Raw genomic sequence first — 17,404 nt, 5'->3', positions numbered from 1 at the left:
TTCCCCTAGTGAAAAAAATAGTATACTTAAGCACAATTTATTCATATGTACTTTAGTATAACTAAATGTACTTGTGGCACGCTATAAATTGGTATACTTAAAGTCTGCTAAATTGGAACAACTAATTTTGTACTAAATGCATTTTAGTTGTCCAAAAGCAGTGCTGAAGTTCAACTAAAGTTGTATTAAATATACTTGTTTGTGCTAAAGTGGAACTATTCCAAGTATACTTACGTACACTTTAAATATACTCTTGTATTTAAGTTTTGAAATGCAGAATTCACTCAGCATAATCTTCAAATGTACTTTGGTGATATTATAATTGCAATTCAGTTACACTGTAAGAGTGTTGAACATACATTAATATTATACTGATAACAAACTTTTAGTGATTTTAAAACACTTTATAAATTTCATAAATAAAGTTACAGTTTTAGAATATGCCTTTTACAGACAGCCCCAGTATACCAGTAACTTACTTATCCAGTGAACATCAGTGAGACAATGGGAACAGATTTATTTTGAATGCAGGAACCAGTACGGGCTGGAATCAAACCCGGGTCACGCGGGCCGCTGTCCCACAAGAGCACTCGGCTTACCTGTTGCGCCACCACGCAGATATAAACTATGCAAAACTGGTGTTACTTTGTGTTGATAGCACAAATTATATGGATTAAAAGACTGTGAATCGCTGACAAAATTATTAATATAGACACAGTAAGTGGTGCGTGAAAATAAACGTGAAACGGCCTGTTGCTATACAACACGAATGTGCGTTAAACTTTAAGCTGTTGAAGAAATAAAACCATTAGACGCAACATTAAATATCAAGAATGTTTTGCTTCCCTTTTACCTGACATTATCTGTTATTAACGCAACATGAAGTAATTGCATAAACCGGCACATTAGTTTTATTCTTGTGCACGCACTAAAACACAGACAGTTCCGTTCATTGGTGGAAAAATGTGAACGTGCAGAACTGCTTGTGTTTCCGTGCGTGCGGATGAAATATAATCATCCGTAACATTCCTCTGCTGATTGTCTCTGCACGCTTCAACTCTCAATGCACCACAACTGCTCCTGACAAAAACACAATGAAATGATTTGGCGGTCTTGCATTAAGCTGCGGATTTATATGTGACGCATAAATTAATTTTCATTCAGTAAACATTTCTGGATTTATTTGACATTTTAAGTTTCTGCTTTTTTTTTTTTTTTTTGCTCAGGATCAGTTTAATTAAATTAATTTAATAATTCATAATATTTCGACAGCCCAAAGGGCTGCAGTCCATATTTTGAAGTGCAAATAAGGGCCATTAAAGTAGCATTAATGGGAAAGGTGTATTACAGTAGGTGCATTGAAATGCATGAGGAATACACAAACATAATAAAACTTCTGATCAGGTACGCAAATTTCTTTCACCATTTCAAACTGACTATATGTATGTAGGCTATATCTGTTTGCAACCATGCAAAATTGTGAAATTAAACAATAGCCTACCTGATATTCAAAGTGTGAGCAAATTATAAAAAAAAAGTCATAATTATAAACTTATAATTAAAAACTTATATTACTTATGATTATTTTTTGCAACTCAAAACACATTTCCTGTAAACTTTTATCTAGGCCAGTACTATTTTTTTTTTTATATATATACTAAACAACTAGAACTCAGATACCGTTCATTGAATTGGACATTTAATCTTAACAGGACAATATAGTATTCAACAAAAATAAATGTATATGAAATCCTTTTATTTGCAAATTTCTCATGGTTACGTCTGAGCTGTAGGCAAAAGTTGGGTTTGAAAATTCTGCCCTTACAGCCAATTAGCAGAAACTAGATGTTTCAGTTCATACCTCATGTTTTCTGTGGTTTGCACAAAAAGAAAGTCAAAACACATCTAAAAAATTATATAGCATCATCTACAAATAATTTGATCATTCTTGGATTTGAAATACATGGTGAGACTTGTGTCTTTAGTTACAATGACTTTCTAGACTCTAAAGTTTCCTTCTGACAAATGTGCCAAAATCTGCAACACAGATTCCCAATAAGTGAGTGAAGTGAAGTAACATGTGGCCAAGTATGGTGACCCATACTCGGAATTTGTGCTCTGCATTTAACCCATCCAAGTGCACACACACAGCAGTGAACACACACCCGGAGCACTGGGCAGCCAATGCTGTGGCACCCGGGGAGCAGTTCGGGGTGCGGTGCCTTGCTCAAAGACTCGAACCCATGACCTTTGGGTTACAAGTCCAACTCTCTATCCATTAGGCCACAACTGCCCCCCACTCATAGTGCATATTGTGCACTCCAGCGAGTTCGGTTGTTTAGCAAAAGTACAGCAAAACCAATTGTTGGTGAGTGTGATGGCATTGGCTTTATGGGGTGTTCAAAACATATCAATCATTGGGGTTCAACCAATAGTAGAACGCTGGGGCAGGCCAATGGAGGTCAAGGTTTAGCTTCAGCAGTTACAGTGTTTCCAAGTCATGTCAGAAAGAATGTATTTATGAGATAAAATGCACATGAACATCAGCACAACTCATAATTATGAGTTTAGGTAACTCTGGATTTCCTTAAGAGTTTCCAAGTTAAGTACGTGACGGTGAGAAAACATGTCAGAGGCAATGGATGCAGAGTCTATACTAGTGAAAAACCCTACCTATTTAAAATAGGCCTACATTCATTTCATACTAACTAAAAACCCATTAATATACAGTAGTCAACATTTGAAGTGGATGGATATAGTATAGTGTATCCATTCTGTTAAAAACAACTTTTATTCACCAAATACTTCCACTGTATTTGCAGAATTGCATGATTTTACCCTTGAATGCCCTCTTTTATGGAGCCACCAGACTTGAGTTGCAAAATTACAAAGTTGATGAAACATGATAGGTATTGGTGTTTTAGTATTAAGCCCACTAGATGGCAGTAAAAGCTGTTTTTTCTCCTTGAAATGAAACAATGATACTCATGTACAAGTTTACCGTGGAAACATGCTATATGCATATTCCTGCATAATGCATATGTCCGGAGACTAATCTTTATGTGTCTCCTCCAGTAAAATCAAAATTTCTTTATTGGTAAATCCGCGCTGAAAATAATCCTTTATGAGGTCTTCCATGTTATGTAGAATAATAACGAAGCACCAATCCTAATGGTCAGTCGCAGTGAAAGGAAACGCAAGCAAAGTAAGAAGTCAGAATTCTGACTTTATAACTCGCAATTGTGAGAAAAAAAGTCAGAATTGCGAGAAAAAAAGTCAGAATTCTGACTTTATATCACGCAATTGCGAGTTTATATCTCAGAATTCTGACTTTATAACTCGCAATTGCGAGAAAAAAAGTCAGAATTCTGACTTTATATCACGCAATTGCGACTTTATATCTCAGAATTCTGACTTTATATCACGCAATTGCGAGTTTATATCTCAGAATTCTGACTTTATAACTCGCAATTGTTCAGAATTCTGAGATATTCGCAGAATTCTGAGATATAAAGTCGCAATTGCGTGATATAAAGTCAGAATTCTGAGATATAAAGTCGCAATTGCGTGATATAAAGTCAGAATTCTGAGATATAAACTCGCAATTGCGTGATATAAAGTCAGAATTCTGACTTTTTTTCTCGCAATTGCAAGTTATAAAGTCAGAATTCTGAGATATAAACTCGCAATTGCGTGATATAAAGTCAGAATTCTGAGATATAAAGTCGCAATTGCGAGTTATAAAGTCAGAATTCTGACCCTAATCAGGTGTGTTTGATTAAGGAGACATGCAAAATGTGCAGTGTTGGTAGAAACACTGCTTTAACTCAACCTGCTAATAATCACATCATTATCTATAGGCCACAGATGATTGGTTCCTGCTGTATTAGCCAATGAGCTTGCATGCTCAATCTTTAATTACATGAGTTAGTATTTGCTTAGCAGTGCAGCGTGCTTCATAAATCATCTAAGATAAGTACATGGGTTTTTATACTATATCACTGTGCGTTTTTGCGTAGTCTGCTCTATCGATCTATGTCATGTCAACAGTCTGTTTAATGCTTAGAGAGAATTACTAAGCATATTAGCAGCTAGCGCATATGCATGTTGTATAAGGATACAGAGACAAGCTTGCTGAACTTTAAATGGAAACAGGTTTCGCTTTTGTATTCACATTCTAACAAAGCTACAGCAAGTATTTTGTACAGCAGCAGCAGTATGGATAACAAATTCAGATAGCAATGGAGTGAATATCAACAACAATAGAACGCAGCAGACGTTGCGGTGCGTACTGTCTGCAGGCCTAAAGTTACCTGTTGCTATTTGAGTGAGATAAGTCTGTGTCGGCTAATGAGTTGATCATGCAATGTGAATATTATCATGATTAAAATGCAAACAATGTTTTCATCTTATTTACATACTAAGTACGCGAGCAGCTGTATTCAAATTTATTTTGGGCATAAACAATTTCATAACTACAGGACGAACAGCGATTTTGCAAGGTTGGTATGTTACCGTCATCTAATTAATAGATTTCATATAGAATGATATTTATCATTTCAACTTACTTTGGAGTGTACCAAGGCAGTTCCATGTATTCTCAAATGAAGCAAGTGCGCCTCAGTTGATGCTTAATACGTATTTTGTGTTATAATCTGTATAGTATAATCTGTGTTTGCGCTCTGGATAACATCAGGTGTTTTCTATATGCGGTGTGTTGCAGCAGCAGGCAGTGTGGCTGAATTATGGACACGCTTTGTTGATCTGAGTGGTGGCTGCATGTCTGTCAGAAATCACTCTCTCTGCTTAAGACGCCGAGGTATTCGTTAACAACAGGAGTTTAAATAGGAGACACTTTGCAGTGTGGACAGCTCATTGACGTAGCGGAACTTTTGAGTTTGCTACTGTGATGAGTGAACGTTTTTTGCGCGCGCTCGCGGCCATACGTTTTTATTTGTGTTTATACTGTGAGGACCGACAGTCGGTTGCACGCTGTAAGAATTAACCCGATTAATTAACAAAAAGTGTAATTAAATTACAGTGAATAAGAACCGAATCAACTGTAAATGATTCAGAATTAATATTTTACACTTTAACCTCAATTTTTCGGTGGATGGATAATTGATAAAGTATTTTACCAATTCTGGACAAAATATTATCCCGTGGCCAACAGTAATAATATAAAGTTATGATTACTGATTATGATTATGAGCAAGGTAGCACAATCTTTAGTTTAAGGCAGCAATTTGGTAACCACAGCACAAGGCACTTGTATGCGTGAAAAATCAAACAAGACTTTATTGAACTAATCTACTACACACAAACTAATCTAACGAAAACATACACACACACACACACACACTCATTCATTCAGTTACAGGCAAATGGTGAGATTATTATCTGGAGGTGAATGGGTTCCCCAATTGTCTAGTTTTAACAATTTCTTTGACCGTAACCTGAGAGAATGAATACACTAGCAATTCAACCATAGTTTCATTTGCTTAATAAAATTGCACCAGCTCAGCAAAATTAGGAGACCTGTGTTACTTGCTTTTGGATGCTCCTGTAAGCACGTGTTCCTTTCGTGATGGAGTTGAAGGAAATTTTGCGGTGCTGCTCGGTCAAGAGTTCTGAAGGTTGGTGTTCCGTGGGGAAATAGTTGGCTTTGCAGGAAATGGAATCTCTGTTGAATGGTTGCAGGGTTACGCGTTGCTGTGGAGATGTCTCGAGGAGTTGCTGGAACTAAAAGACTTTGAGTGAGTCTTCTTCTGCGAAGTTCAACGAAGGTTCTTGTAGGGGGGTTGAGTGAGTTCTTGAAAAGGTTTAGCTTGCAGGCAGGATGATGGTCGGTCCGCTGACTCAGCGAAGGCCAAGGCAAAGTACAAGCAAAAGGCAAAAGCGAAAACAATGCGCGGTATTGAGTTTTGAGCGGTTTGTTGGTTCTGCCTTTCCGATTGTTTAAGCCAATCAGATATGGTTTTGGGGGGGTCCTACGCCCAGTTCTCCTGTTCTTGTATGTAATAAGCATAATGTTCTTACAGTCCTTTGTTTTCAAACTTAGGGATTTTGGTCAGAACTTTGAGAAGTTAACTTTGCTGGTTCAAAAGTTGTACATCTTACATAAATCAATTTTGCATCAAAATACTGGAAAGCATTCATCTATCACAACCACACCAAACAGTACACACTTTCTGTAAGTGAGGTAGATTTTCTTTAAATTTACCTGCACTCAATATTTAAAACGCACACAAAGAATTACACAGATTCTGTGAACAAAATAAAACATGCTTAATACATATGATGTTAGAGGCTACTTTTTGTGATACGTTCATATATTTGGCAGTATTTTCTGAGTTTTGTTTCTGTTTGAACAAAGAGAGTGTCTTTACTGTCTGCCAGGGAAACTTTGGAATGTCTTTTGAAATGCAAAGCTGGGCATTGGGAATGTTTCCTGTAGGAGATTCCCATGGTGGCCTGCTGTGACTTTCTCCTCAAGATGTGTCGTTTGTGGTAATTTTATGGGCTTTGTTCAGGAATAATCCTACAACGCTGTGGAATTTAGGAAGTGATGTTATGGGATTCACTGTTAAATTGCATCGATTGACATAACCATTGCATATGGGACAAAGAGATAATAGTAATGCATTCGCATGCAACTCAGATAAGATAGGAATATTAATTGAAAATATTTTAAGTTTCTATTGAAATCTCATTCATATAATGACTTGTAAATCTAAATGTTTCACAGTATTGCTATTCTTATGGTGGAGACGTTGCTTGTACAGCATCCGTATTAAAGCACCCTCACTAAATTCTGGTAAATTTCCGGATTCTGGACCCAGGCTGGGCATTCATGTCTAAAAATAAACCTTTTTTTTTAATCTATGAAACACCGACTATGCTTATTTGTCTTAGAAGGGTGTTTACAGTCTGCAATGATGTAGGAGTAAAATACAAGCATACAGCAGCAGCGATACATATATTTTATACATCAGCAAGCATCACTGCAACTAAGCATAGAGGACATGAGATCGTATTGACATTCAACCGGGGCTCACTTTATTTGCTTAACTTTCAACAACACTTCAAGGCTGATGTTTTCATGTACCTACATGTGTTTTGGGCTGGGTCAGCTGAGGCGTGTTAGAGTCATGCTCATTAATTTTACGTTCATCCGAATGAGTTTATTTTTATAGGAGTATACAAGGTTTGACAATGACTTTATCAAATGATGCTACATCATTATACTATTATTTGCTCAGGTGGTCGTAGAGGGTTTCTTATCTCTATTAGCCTGCAACGTTTTACCATTTGTTAAAGCCACACATAATGCGCACTGTAATTGGTAAGTTTTAAGAGGGTGAATCATCATCTTGCCTTCTGCATTGATGGGGGATCTTCTGACATACAGTACACTGGGCTTATATTGTTCAAATATCATGTCACCTGCTCTGTTGGGGGGTAATTCATGTATGCTATATTGTACAGCAACAGCATGTCTTACTTGCTCACAGCAGCATGTCGTGTATGTATTGGCAGTAGCAAGTCCCGTACTTGCTCTGCAGCAGCAGCAATAATCAACAGCAGCAGCAGCAGCGTAGCAGATCTATTCCGCCAAGACCAAACATATCTATATTGTCATACCCATTACCATGCCAAACACTCTTCTAATCTGATTGCCAAACTAATGTAATGTGGACTGTTGCTGTGTGTCTTTGTAGATTATCTGGCTGTATGTTGACAGAGGAAGGCTGTGGTTATGTGTCTTCAGCACTGAGTTCAAACCCCTCACACCTGAAAGAGCTGGATCTGAGCTACAATCACCCAAAGGATTCAGGAGTCCAGCTGCTCAACAGCAAACTGAAGGATCCAAACTACAGACTGGATAAACTAAAGTATGTAGAACAGGAAGAGATTTGATTAAACAACTCCAAAAACACCATTACAATTTTCACTTATTACAAACCAGATACACTTTTTTATATACACTACATTTCTTTCATACATTTACAAAAGTTCTTACTGAGAATTTACAGAGGTTTAGCTGTAGTTACTACAGGGCTGTTGAATGTTTCATTCTGATTGGTTGACAAACCTTCTAAGGTGTGCAATTATTTCCAGTAAACACACAGCTAAAGTAGTTTCAGGCAGGGTTTGACTGCATTACAGTTCCATATTAATTAACAAAATGATTTCAGTTCTATAGTTCAATCAATAAATTCGTTTTGCAATTTATGTAGGTCTGAAAAAGGGATTGTATTAGGTAAGGTCTGATATTTAGCTTTCCTCAAGGGGTGTCTGTTAAAACAAAGGATCCAATCAGCTTCATCCAACGGAGGTGTGTTCCTAACACACTGGCAACTTTCATCCTGGCTGTACACAACACAGCTGTACATGGGCTTTACAAAGTAAACTCTCTGGGGTCAGAGACCCTTTGGGACCCTGGAGGAGTTTTGACATGCCCATGATATTTGTGTTTTTTTTTCAGTTGCTTATAAACATATTAATGGCATTTACACTGTATTCAGCACGAACTGGGATACCATAATATGTGAGCAACATATATGTACATGTTTGTATTTTTGAGAGAATAACATTTTTTGCGTGGTTATAAAAAAAAAAAAAAAAGGAAAATTTAAGTTACTGAAATAAGGCCATATAACAAATACTAAATATGTGTCCACAAGACTTCTGGGTATTGCTTCAAAATGATGTAAAAATCATCCTGCATACTCATTCACATGAAAAAAAAAATTGATTTAAATTTTGTAAGATATTTAGTTTAGAAAGATAGTATGTGTGGAGGCATGAATAATCCTGAATGATGCTGTGATTCACACCTGAGGAGACAAAGACCCACATAATGAGCAACATAATGAGCCTTTCAGTCAGGTATGTGAGAGAGAAGAAAGACCATCAGGACAAAGTAGTTTGTTTGTTTTTTTGTAGTTTTTTTAGAATATAGTTAACAATATAAATGACAGTCAAAGGCACATGCTGATAACAGGATCATATAAACTATTGTATTAACTTTAATATAATGTCCACTCTTAACAGAAAACATGATTTTTGTGATATATTATACACATATTATTGTACATCATGTGAAGAAAATTTTGTATAGGCCTATTATATGTTAAATTATATACAGTACCAGTCAAAAGATTGGACACATTACTATTTTTAATGTTTTTGAAAGATGTTTCATGCTCATCAAACCTGCATTTATTTAATCAAAAATACAGGGGAAAAAAACAGCTATTGCAATTTAAAAAAATTGTTAATATACTTATACTATTATAATTATAATTTAATTAAAATATAATTTATTGCTGTGATGCAAAGCTGAATTTTCATTGTGAACAAAAGCTTCATTGATGTGGCCCTTCACATAGTGGTTGGAACCCCAGTATGCACTGAAATGGTGTCAATCCGGTTGCTGGCTTGTGTATCGAGTTCTGGGCGTACTCAGCCCACAGAAGGTATCGGGACCAGTCGTTCTGGTTGCGGTTGCAGTAAGATCGGAGGAATCGGGTGAGTTCTTGGTTAAGCCGTTCAGTCTGACCATTAGATTGTGGATGGTAGCCGGATATGAGACTGACGTTGATACTCAGAGCTTGGCAAAAGGCTGACTAGAGGCGGGAGGTGAACTGGGGACCACGGTCTGATACTATGTCCTCTGGTAGGCCGTAAATGCGGAAGACCCAATTGCATAGGTGTTCAGCGGTTTGCATGGCGGTGGATAGCTTTGGTAAGGGGATAAGGCGGCAGGCTTTAGAGAAGCGGTCTATTACGGTGAGTATGGTGGTATATCCGTTGGATGCAGGGAGGTCCGTGATGAAGTCGACAGCGATGTGAGACCAGGGGCGTTGAGGGAGAGATAGTGGTTGCAGTAGGCCAGCGGGGAGTTGGTGTGAGGGTTTGTTTATGTTACAGACATGACAGGATTTAACGAACTGGATGGAATCTTTGGATAAGGAAGGCCACCAGAACCGGTTTTGCAGTATCTGTATGGTTGCGGTGATGCCCGGATGACCAGATGAAGGTGAGGTATGGACCATTTCCAGGATGCAGTTGCGGAAGTTCAACGGAACGAAGACTTTATCAGGAGGACAATCTGGTGGGATCTCATTCTCAGCGTTGGCTTGTTCCAGTTCCGTCATGATATCCCACTGTATGGGTGCAATAACAAGAGAGGCAGGAATTACAGTTTCTGGGTCTTGGGTGTTGTGCTCACCTTCGTATTGGCGAGACAGAGCATCTGCCTTGACATTCTTAGAGCCAGGTCGGTAGGTGACCATAAAGTTGAATCGGGAGAAGAACAAAGACCACCGAGCCTGGCGGGGGTTGAGTCTCTTGGCGGTACGCAGGTATTCAAGGTTTTTGTGATCGGTCAAGACGACGAAAGGGTGTAAGGCCCTCTCCAGCCAATGGCGCCACTCTTCGAACGCCGCCTTCATGGCCAGCAGCTCCCGATCACCGACGTCATAGTTGCGTTCTGCTGCCATGAGCTTTCTGGAATGATAAGCACAAGGATACAGTTTAGGTGGGTTATCTTTTCTTTGCGAGAGTACTGCCCCAAGGCCGGTACTGGATGCATCAACCTCGACGGTGAACGGGAGAGACGGGTCGGGATGGTGCAGAATGGGCGCAGAGGTGAAGCGTTCCTTGAGTCGTTGGAAAGCGTCAATGGCGGCAGAGGTCCACTTGAGTTGGTTCTGGCCCTTTTTAACCATGCTGGTAAGTGGGCAGGCTATGGAGCTGAAGTTGCGAATGAATCGGCGATAGAAGTTGGAAAACCCCAGAAATCGTTGCATTTCCTTGAGGGTATTGGGTCGTGGCCAGTTGAGGATGGTAGAGACCTTCTTCTCATCCATCGCGACTCCGTCAGGGCTGATGATATATCCAAGGAACGAGGTAGATGTTTTATGGAATTCGCATTTCTCAGCTTTAGCATACAGTTGAGATTGAATCAGTCTTTGGAGGACCTGTCTGACTTGTTGAACGTGTTCTTCCATGGTATCGGAGTATATCAGAATATCATCAAATGTAGACAATCACAAATCTATTGAGCATGTCTCTGAACACATCGTTAATAAAAGCCTGGAAGACAGACGGACTATTGACCAGCCCGAAGGGCATAACGAGATATTCGTAGTGTCCGGTGGCAGTTGAGAAGGCAGTTTCCCACTCATCCCCTTCCCTGATGTGGATCAGGTTGTATGCACTGCGGAGGTCCAGCTTGGTGAAGTATCTTGCAGTGCGAAGCTGTTCCAGTGCAGCAGGAACCAGAGGTAGGGGATAGCGAAACTTGATAGTGACTTCATTAAGACCACGGTAGTCAATACAGGGACGGAGACCCCCATCCTTCTTGCCCACGAAGAAGAAGCCTGCAGACGCTGGTGAGGTGGATGGGCGAATGAAGCCTTTGGCCAATTCCTCCTCAATGTATTTCTTCATAGCCTCTGATTCAGGTTGTGAGGGTGGGAAGATACGGCCCTTGGGAGGTGCGGCTCCTGGAATCAGATCGATAGCACAGTCGTAAGATCGATGAGGAGGTAATTGTGACGCACGTACCTTGCTGAAAGCTATGGACAGGTCTCTGTATTCGTTGGGGAGCTGGAAGCTTGGCGTGGATTCGTTGGGTTCAGTGGGTTCGGCAGCTTGGATAGTTCTGATGGACAGAGGAGGTAGGTGAGACAGACATTTCGATAAGCAGTGTTTGTTCCAGTGGATGATCTGTCCCTCTCTCCAGCAGATGAGGGGATTATGAGTATGTAGCCATGGCAAACCTAAGATGATGGAGGAGGTTGAAGTAGGTAAGATATGAAATTGGATGTGTTCTGTATGAAATATACCAGTCTGCATGGTGAGTTGTTGAGTAATGGTGTTTACGCGTCCTGAGCCCAGGGGCCGGCCGTCTATAGCTTCCACTGTGATAGAAGAAGAGCATTCAATTAATGGAATCTTGTGTTGCTGGGCATAACTTTGGGACATGAAGTTCCCTGTTGCCCCGGAATCCAGTAAAGCGGTTGTCTCTAGACGGATGTTGTTAACCAGCAGTGTAATGGGGACCGAAACACACATGTCTGAACAGTAGAATGGATTGGTATCACTCACCGGATTATCTGGACGGGTTCGAACTGGGCAGTTGTTTCTCACATGACCGGGATTACCACAGTACAAACACAGGCGGTGGGTCAATCGATGGCTTCTCTCCTCTTCAGACAGACGGTAAGCATTTATCTGCATGGGTTCTGAATTATCTGAATCAGCAGGTGGTGATGCGCGTACACTGCGTTTCTGACCAGTTTTGCGGGAACGGATGAGGTTGTCGACTTGAATGGCTAGTTCAAGGAATTGGTCCAGGCTCTTGCCTTCATCACGGCAGGCTAGCTCCGTCTGTAACTCATGAGATAATCCTCTTCTGAAGCAAACTTTTAACGTGTCACTCACCCAGTTAGTTTGTGCAGCAAGCGTGCGGAAAGCGAGAGCATATTCAGCCGCTGTTTTACGTCCCTGTGTCAGCTCCATCAGGCGATCACCGGCTCCTTTCCTGTCACAGGGGTGATCGAAAACCTCTTTAAATCTCTGCATGAAATAATCGTAGGTAGGAAAAGCGGCCCCATCATCTCTCCACACAGCCGTAATCCATTCCAGCGCTCTCCCCGTAAACAATGAACAAACTAATGCAATCTTAGCGGCGTCGGTGGCATACATGGCAGGCTACTGACTAATGAAGAGGGAACATTGGAGAATAAAGCCCTTGCATTTCGTTGGGTCGCCGTCGAATTTTTCTGGCAGAGAGAGGCGGGGATTCACCAGCAGTGGCGTTCCTGCAGCGTGGGTAATGGCGGCTGCTGTGGGTGGCGGAGGCGCCGTTAAGGCAGACATCTGAATACCTTGCAGCGCTTTTACCAGTTCCTCCGTGAGAGTGGTGAGACGGTTGAGCTGGTGTTGATGAGCAGCGAGCTGACTGGCTTGGGCTGACATCGATGTACACAGGTGAGAGAAAGCAGCTGGATCTTGTATCGGCGAAGTCTTCTGTAACGAATCGTCACACAGGCTGGGATCCATTTGCATGCTTTTATTGAATAAGAGCGTGGTCATACAGACAGGGTCAAACAGGAGCAGACAGGTACCAAAGGGACAGGCAGAATCGAGGTCGGGAAACAGGCAGTGGTACGGGACAGGCAGATATCACTCACAGAACAGAACACAAGGCAGAGGTCAAAGGCAGGCAGCAGAGAGTCGTGGACGGGTAACAAACAGGATCAGCAACAGGTAATCAGACAGGGTAACGAATGGGCAATGAACTGTCTTTTGGCATGGCATTCCTGATTACGTTCTCTTTTTACTACCCCACATGATGGCACAAAGCACCACATTTTACTATTCATTCATTCCCAAATATGTGCTGCAGCTGCACATCTCTAAACACACCAAGTCATCGAGGGACGCATCGAATTCGACGCGAATTCGAAGGGAAGCTGCGGTGTTGCACAGCTGCAGAGGCTTGCTTGTGGTCTTTGTTCAAGAAGTACATGTCCTTTTCATTTTTTTTATTTATTTTTGCCCAGGTATTAGATAATGCATATAATAACCATATTTACCATGTTAAATTATATCTGGATTGGACGAACACTTCCATACGCATTTTATGACCCTGTCCATCCGACTCATTTCCACAGATCACAGTTGTGCATTATTATATCTCCTTATCACAAATGAGACACACAGATGGAAATGTTGTTTGCTGTGTTTACTGTAACGCTTGTCTATACCAAGGTTTTGTTACCGCCGGCGCTCACTGGAAGACTACATTTTCCAGCATTGCTTGAGATCTACAGCAAACTACGGCAACTCAAATACACAGCACTTTTTTCCTTGTGGTGGTTCTAAATGGTATCATTTTGTAGAAAAAGTTAGAAAATAATAGAAATGATTTAAGTAGTATTCTGTGTGCTTTATTAGGCAATTTTAAAGTAAAAGTAATCTGTTTTCATATTTAAATACACTGTTAATTACAATAACAACTAGCTGAAAAAAATATATTGATAAAAATAGAACAAAGACTTAAGACTTCACTTGGACCTCAAAGACTTGAGACTTGACTTGGACTTGACGGCAGAGACTTGTGAACAAGTCTCATCGTCTTGATCAAGTTGATCCTCAAAATGAAATTTTACGCTCTTCCTCTGAGGTAAATTCCTGTAGAATTATTCCTCATAACATCTCAAAACGATGAAAAGCACATGAATCTGACTACGCTTGATACATTTTATGAGCTGATGTGGGCGTCGACTCTGTTGCATGGATTGCCTCAGAATTTGCGTTTGAATGTTGCGTTCTCTCCGTGGTCGTGGTCGCATTAACGGACAATGAGGTGACTCATGAAAGACTGACATCTCTCTCTTTTCAAAATGATTACATAAACAGAGAATATTTGTTTTCGATTAGACTTATATTATTTAAAACCTGACATTTCATCGTTTCTTTAGACATATGTCTCATGTTTGTGTGATAAGTGTTCACTAAGTTACAGTTCATTTTCTGAGGACTATCAGAATGGACTTCATTCAAGGGGAGACAACAGATCGCGCATCATTTTAGTTTTTTTTATTTTTTTTATTTTGCAAAAAGCACAACATTTTGTTTTTACTGTGTACACAAATAAAAGAAGATATTTCACAGATTTTAATGATATATAACTTATTTGAATGTCCAAAATTGACGGAGTATTTTCAGTCGCACTGGTAAGAAAAAAAACGAGGTGGTATTGCCGACCGCCAACCCCTGAGTCAAGTTAAATCACCTTAATTTATATAGCGCTTTTTAAAATGCAGATTGTGTCAAAGCAGCTTTACAGTGATAACTGGTATATAATTTTGGCTGCACAGCAGCTCTTAAAGAAAATGGTGTCAGTATCCATCTGAAGTAAATTCGGTATTGATTCATTCCGATTTAAGAAACAATAGTTATTAATTTAGTTAATTTATCTATATCAGCACTGGAGTAAACAGTAATGTCATCATCCAGCTCAGTTCAGTTTGCATACAATGGTGTCAATGCAGGCAGATCAAAACACTGTTAAATATCAAATGTCAAGTGTCCCCAACTAAGTAAGCCAAAGGCGACAGCGGCAAGGAACCCAAACTCCAACAGGTGGCAAACAGGTGTTAAAATGGAGAAAAAAACCTTGGGAGAAACCAGGTTTAGTCGGCGGGCCAGTTCTCCTCTGGCGAACAGTGCTTTGTTATGATTCAGGGAGCTATCATAAGTCCGATGGGATCGCAACATTCAAAGTATTTATTCCAGTTCAATCCAGTTGAGGATCGTATTCATCACGCCGGTATGGACGGTTTGTTGAGGAACTGTGCCACTGACTGTCGTGTCGATGAGGCCTTCACAGTGGATTATCTAGTACACACACCTGAGTGTTAATTCGTATTCACCATAGTTGAGTGTGTACATATGCAGGCATATATATGGGGTTTGTGTGTATTAGGGATGTGCCTGAAGCCAAATACCTTATTATAATATACTGGATAATGAATATTTTGGCTGAATAATATTCGGGTGAAGCTGACACAGTCACTCTTTGTGTTTGCTGGATAACAGGTGAGCTAGGGGATCATAACGCAATATTATAGATAAACTCCTAAAGTCACTTCACAATGAGTGTGTGAAGTGAATGAGTGTAAACACTATGAATGAAATAAGCACAAATCAAATAGCCACGCTGCTATTGCCTATCCATGTGTCTCAGAAATTAGAGCTTGGCAAGAGTAATATATGCACTAAAATACTACATACTTGTTCTACTATTTGATATGTATATTTAAATGTCAATGATTTAAACCTTATATGATATGATACATGAATGAATGGAATAAGCACAGCAAGATCGTAAATCAAACAGCTGTGTTCCGTCTTTACCAGAAAAAGTAAATATTTCTCCCAACTGGATATGAATATAAAAAGGTTAGATCAAATGTTTTAATAGGCTATTTTTTTAATTTATTTTACATTTAGACACCTTTGTGTATGGCACATAGAAAGCCTTGGCATGGATTGCATAAGCGGTGGGGCTGCCTGGGCCTGGGACACCTTTTGAGGTCTGGTACACTATGACATACGAAAATACATAGACTATAGGCTCATATGTATGCACGATTACTCATTAAATGATTGCAATCTCAATTCAAACACACACGTGATCTTATTCCTAAATGACAATGATTCTGCCTTGTCTATTAAACCTTTGAAATTATGATCACACCAAAATATTTAAACCTGTTTTTGTGCTGCCGCTGATACAGAGAGAGCAGCGCTCATGTCTTTTCAACTACACTGTAAGTTACATTTCTGTGTTGCAAACATTAAATAATAAGGAAAGTATTGGGATCAAACATTAGTCCTTCTGGTATTTTTTTTAAATCAGATTTTTAAAATGTAAACGAAAAGAGGCAGGGTTGTGTTTTATATTTCATTTTGTTATAATGAATGGTTAACATCAGGCAATGATCATACACAAGACAGTTAGGCAGCATACAGAGGCAGTCCAAGATCAAAAACCAGAGTTCAAAGTCCAGAGTCAAAAGCCAAGAGAGAAATCCAACATAGAATGCTCAGAAGCACAGTGTGAAACCAACAATACTTAGCACTGAGCTTATATAGGCCGTATTGATTAGCTGCTGAGGTACACCTGTGAACAATCAACTCAGAATTCAGGTGAGACCTCTGGTGGCGGAGTTGATCAACTGATCAATTACCATTATAGTTATCTCAAAAAAATTTCCTAACTCAATTTATTTGTTTTTAAAATGGGGTAATTTTGTTGCAATAACTTACACACAACACAAGGAAGCTTGATTTCAAATGGTAAATTGAATTCTAAAATGACAAGTAAACAGTAATAAAACAAGAACAGATAAACAAATTACTAACAATAGCACAAATAAATACAATAGAATAAAGATAAAAATGAAATGGGCTGCTTTATTTTTTTCAGGTAGGTCTAACAGTAGTATTCAGGTAAGAAACTGAATAAAGAAACAAAGTAATCAAATTTAAAATAACACTGGATCATCTTCATTGTAAAAATTAAATACAGATTAATCAATTAAACACAAATTAATCAGTCAAGAGCAGTAAGTGATTTTTCTCTTTGTCTTTTGTTGTTTGGTTAACATTAACAACATCGAGAGCGGTACATTTGTTAGGCTGCTGTCCCTTTGAGACCTGACACAGGCACAGATCGAAATACACATTCACATACTTTTTACGGCTGTTTACGTTTATACCAAAGTCCCTTTCAAGGAAAGTCTGTAGACTCGGCGGCCATATTTGCAATGCCTCCGGGCAACTATTTCAGCCATCCAAGACCAAGTCCTATCTATTT

The 17,404-nt window shown here is 39.5% G+C and overlaps 1 protein-coding gene across 2 annotated transcripts in view; it reads left to right on the top strand.

The window, feature by feature from the left end:
* The window catches only part of LOC127511066 (NACHT, LRR and PYD domains-containing protein 12-like), an 83,752-nt gene that overhangs the window by 50,107 nt on the left and 16,241 nt on the right, over positions 1 to 17,404 (top strand). For both annotated transcript variants that reach the window (XM_051891460.1, XM_051891459.1), the window contains exon 6: positions 7,722 to 7,895. In XM_051891460.1, coding sequence (XP_051747420.1) covers positions 7,722 to 7,895 — 174 coding nt within the window. The remainder of the gene's footprint in view (positions 1 to 7,721; positions 7,896 to 17,404) is intronic.

Source organism: Ctenopharyngodon idella, chromosome 4 (assembly GCF_019924925.1).
Source record: "Ctenopharyngodon idella isolate HZGC_01 chromosome 4, HZGC01, whole genome shotgun sequence".
Classification (NCBI taxonomy): domain Eukaryota; kingdom Metazoa; phylum Chordata; class Actinopteri; order Cypriniformes; family Xenocyprididae; genus Ctenopharyngodon; species Ctenopharyngodon idella.
Note: the sequence above shows the minus strand (reverse complement) of the source record. Positions and strands in the feature narration are given on the sequence as shown.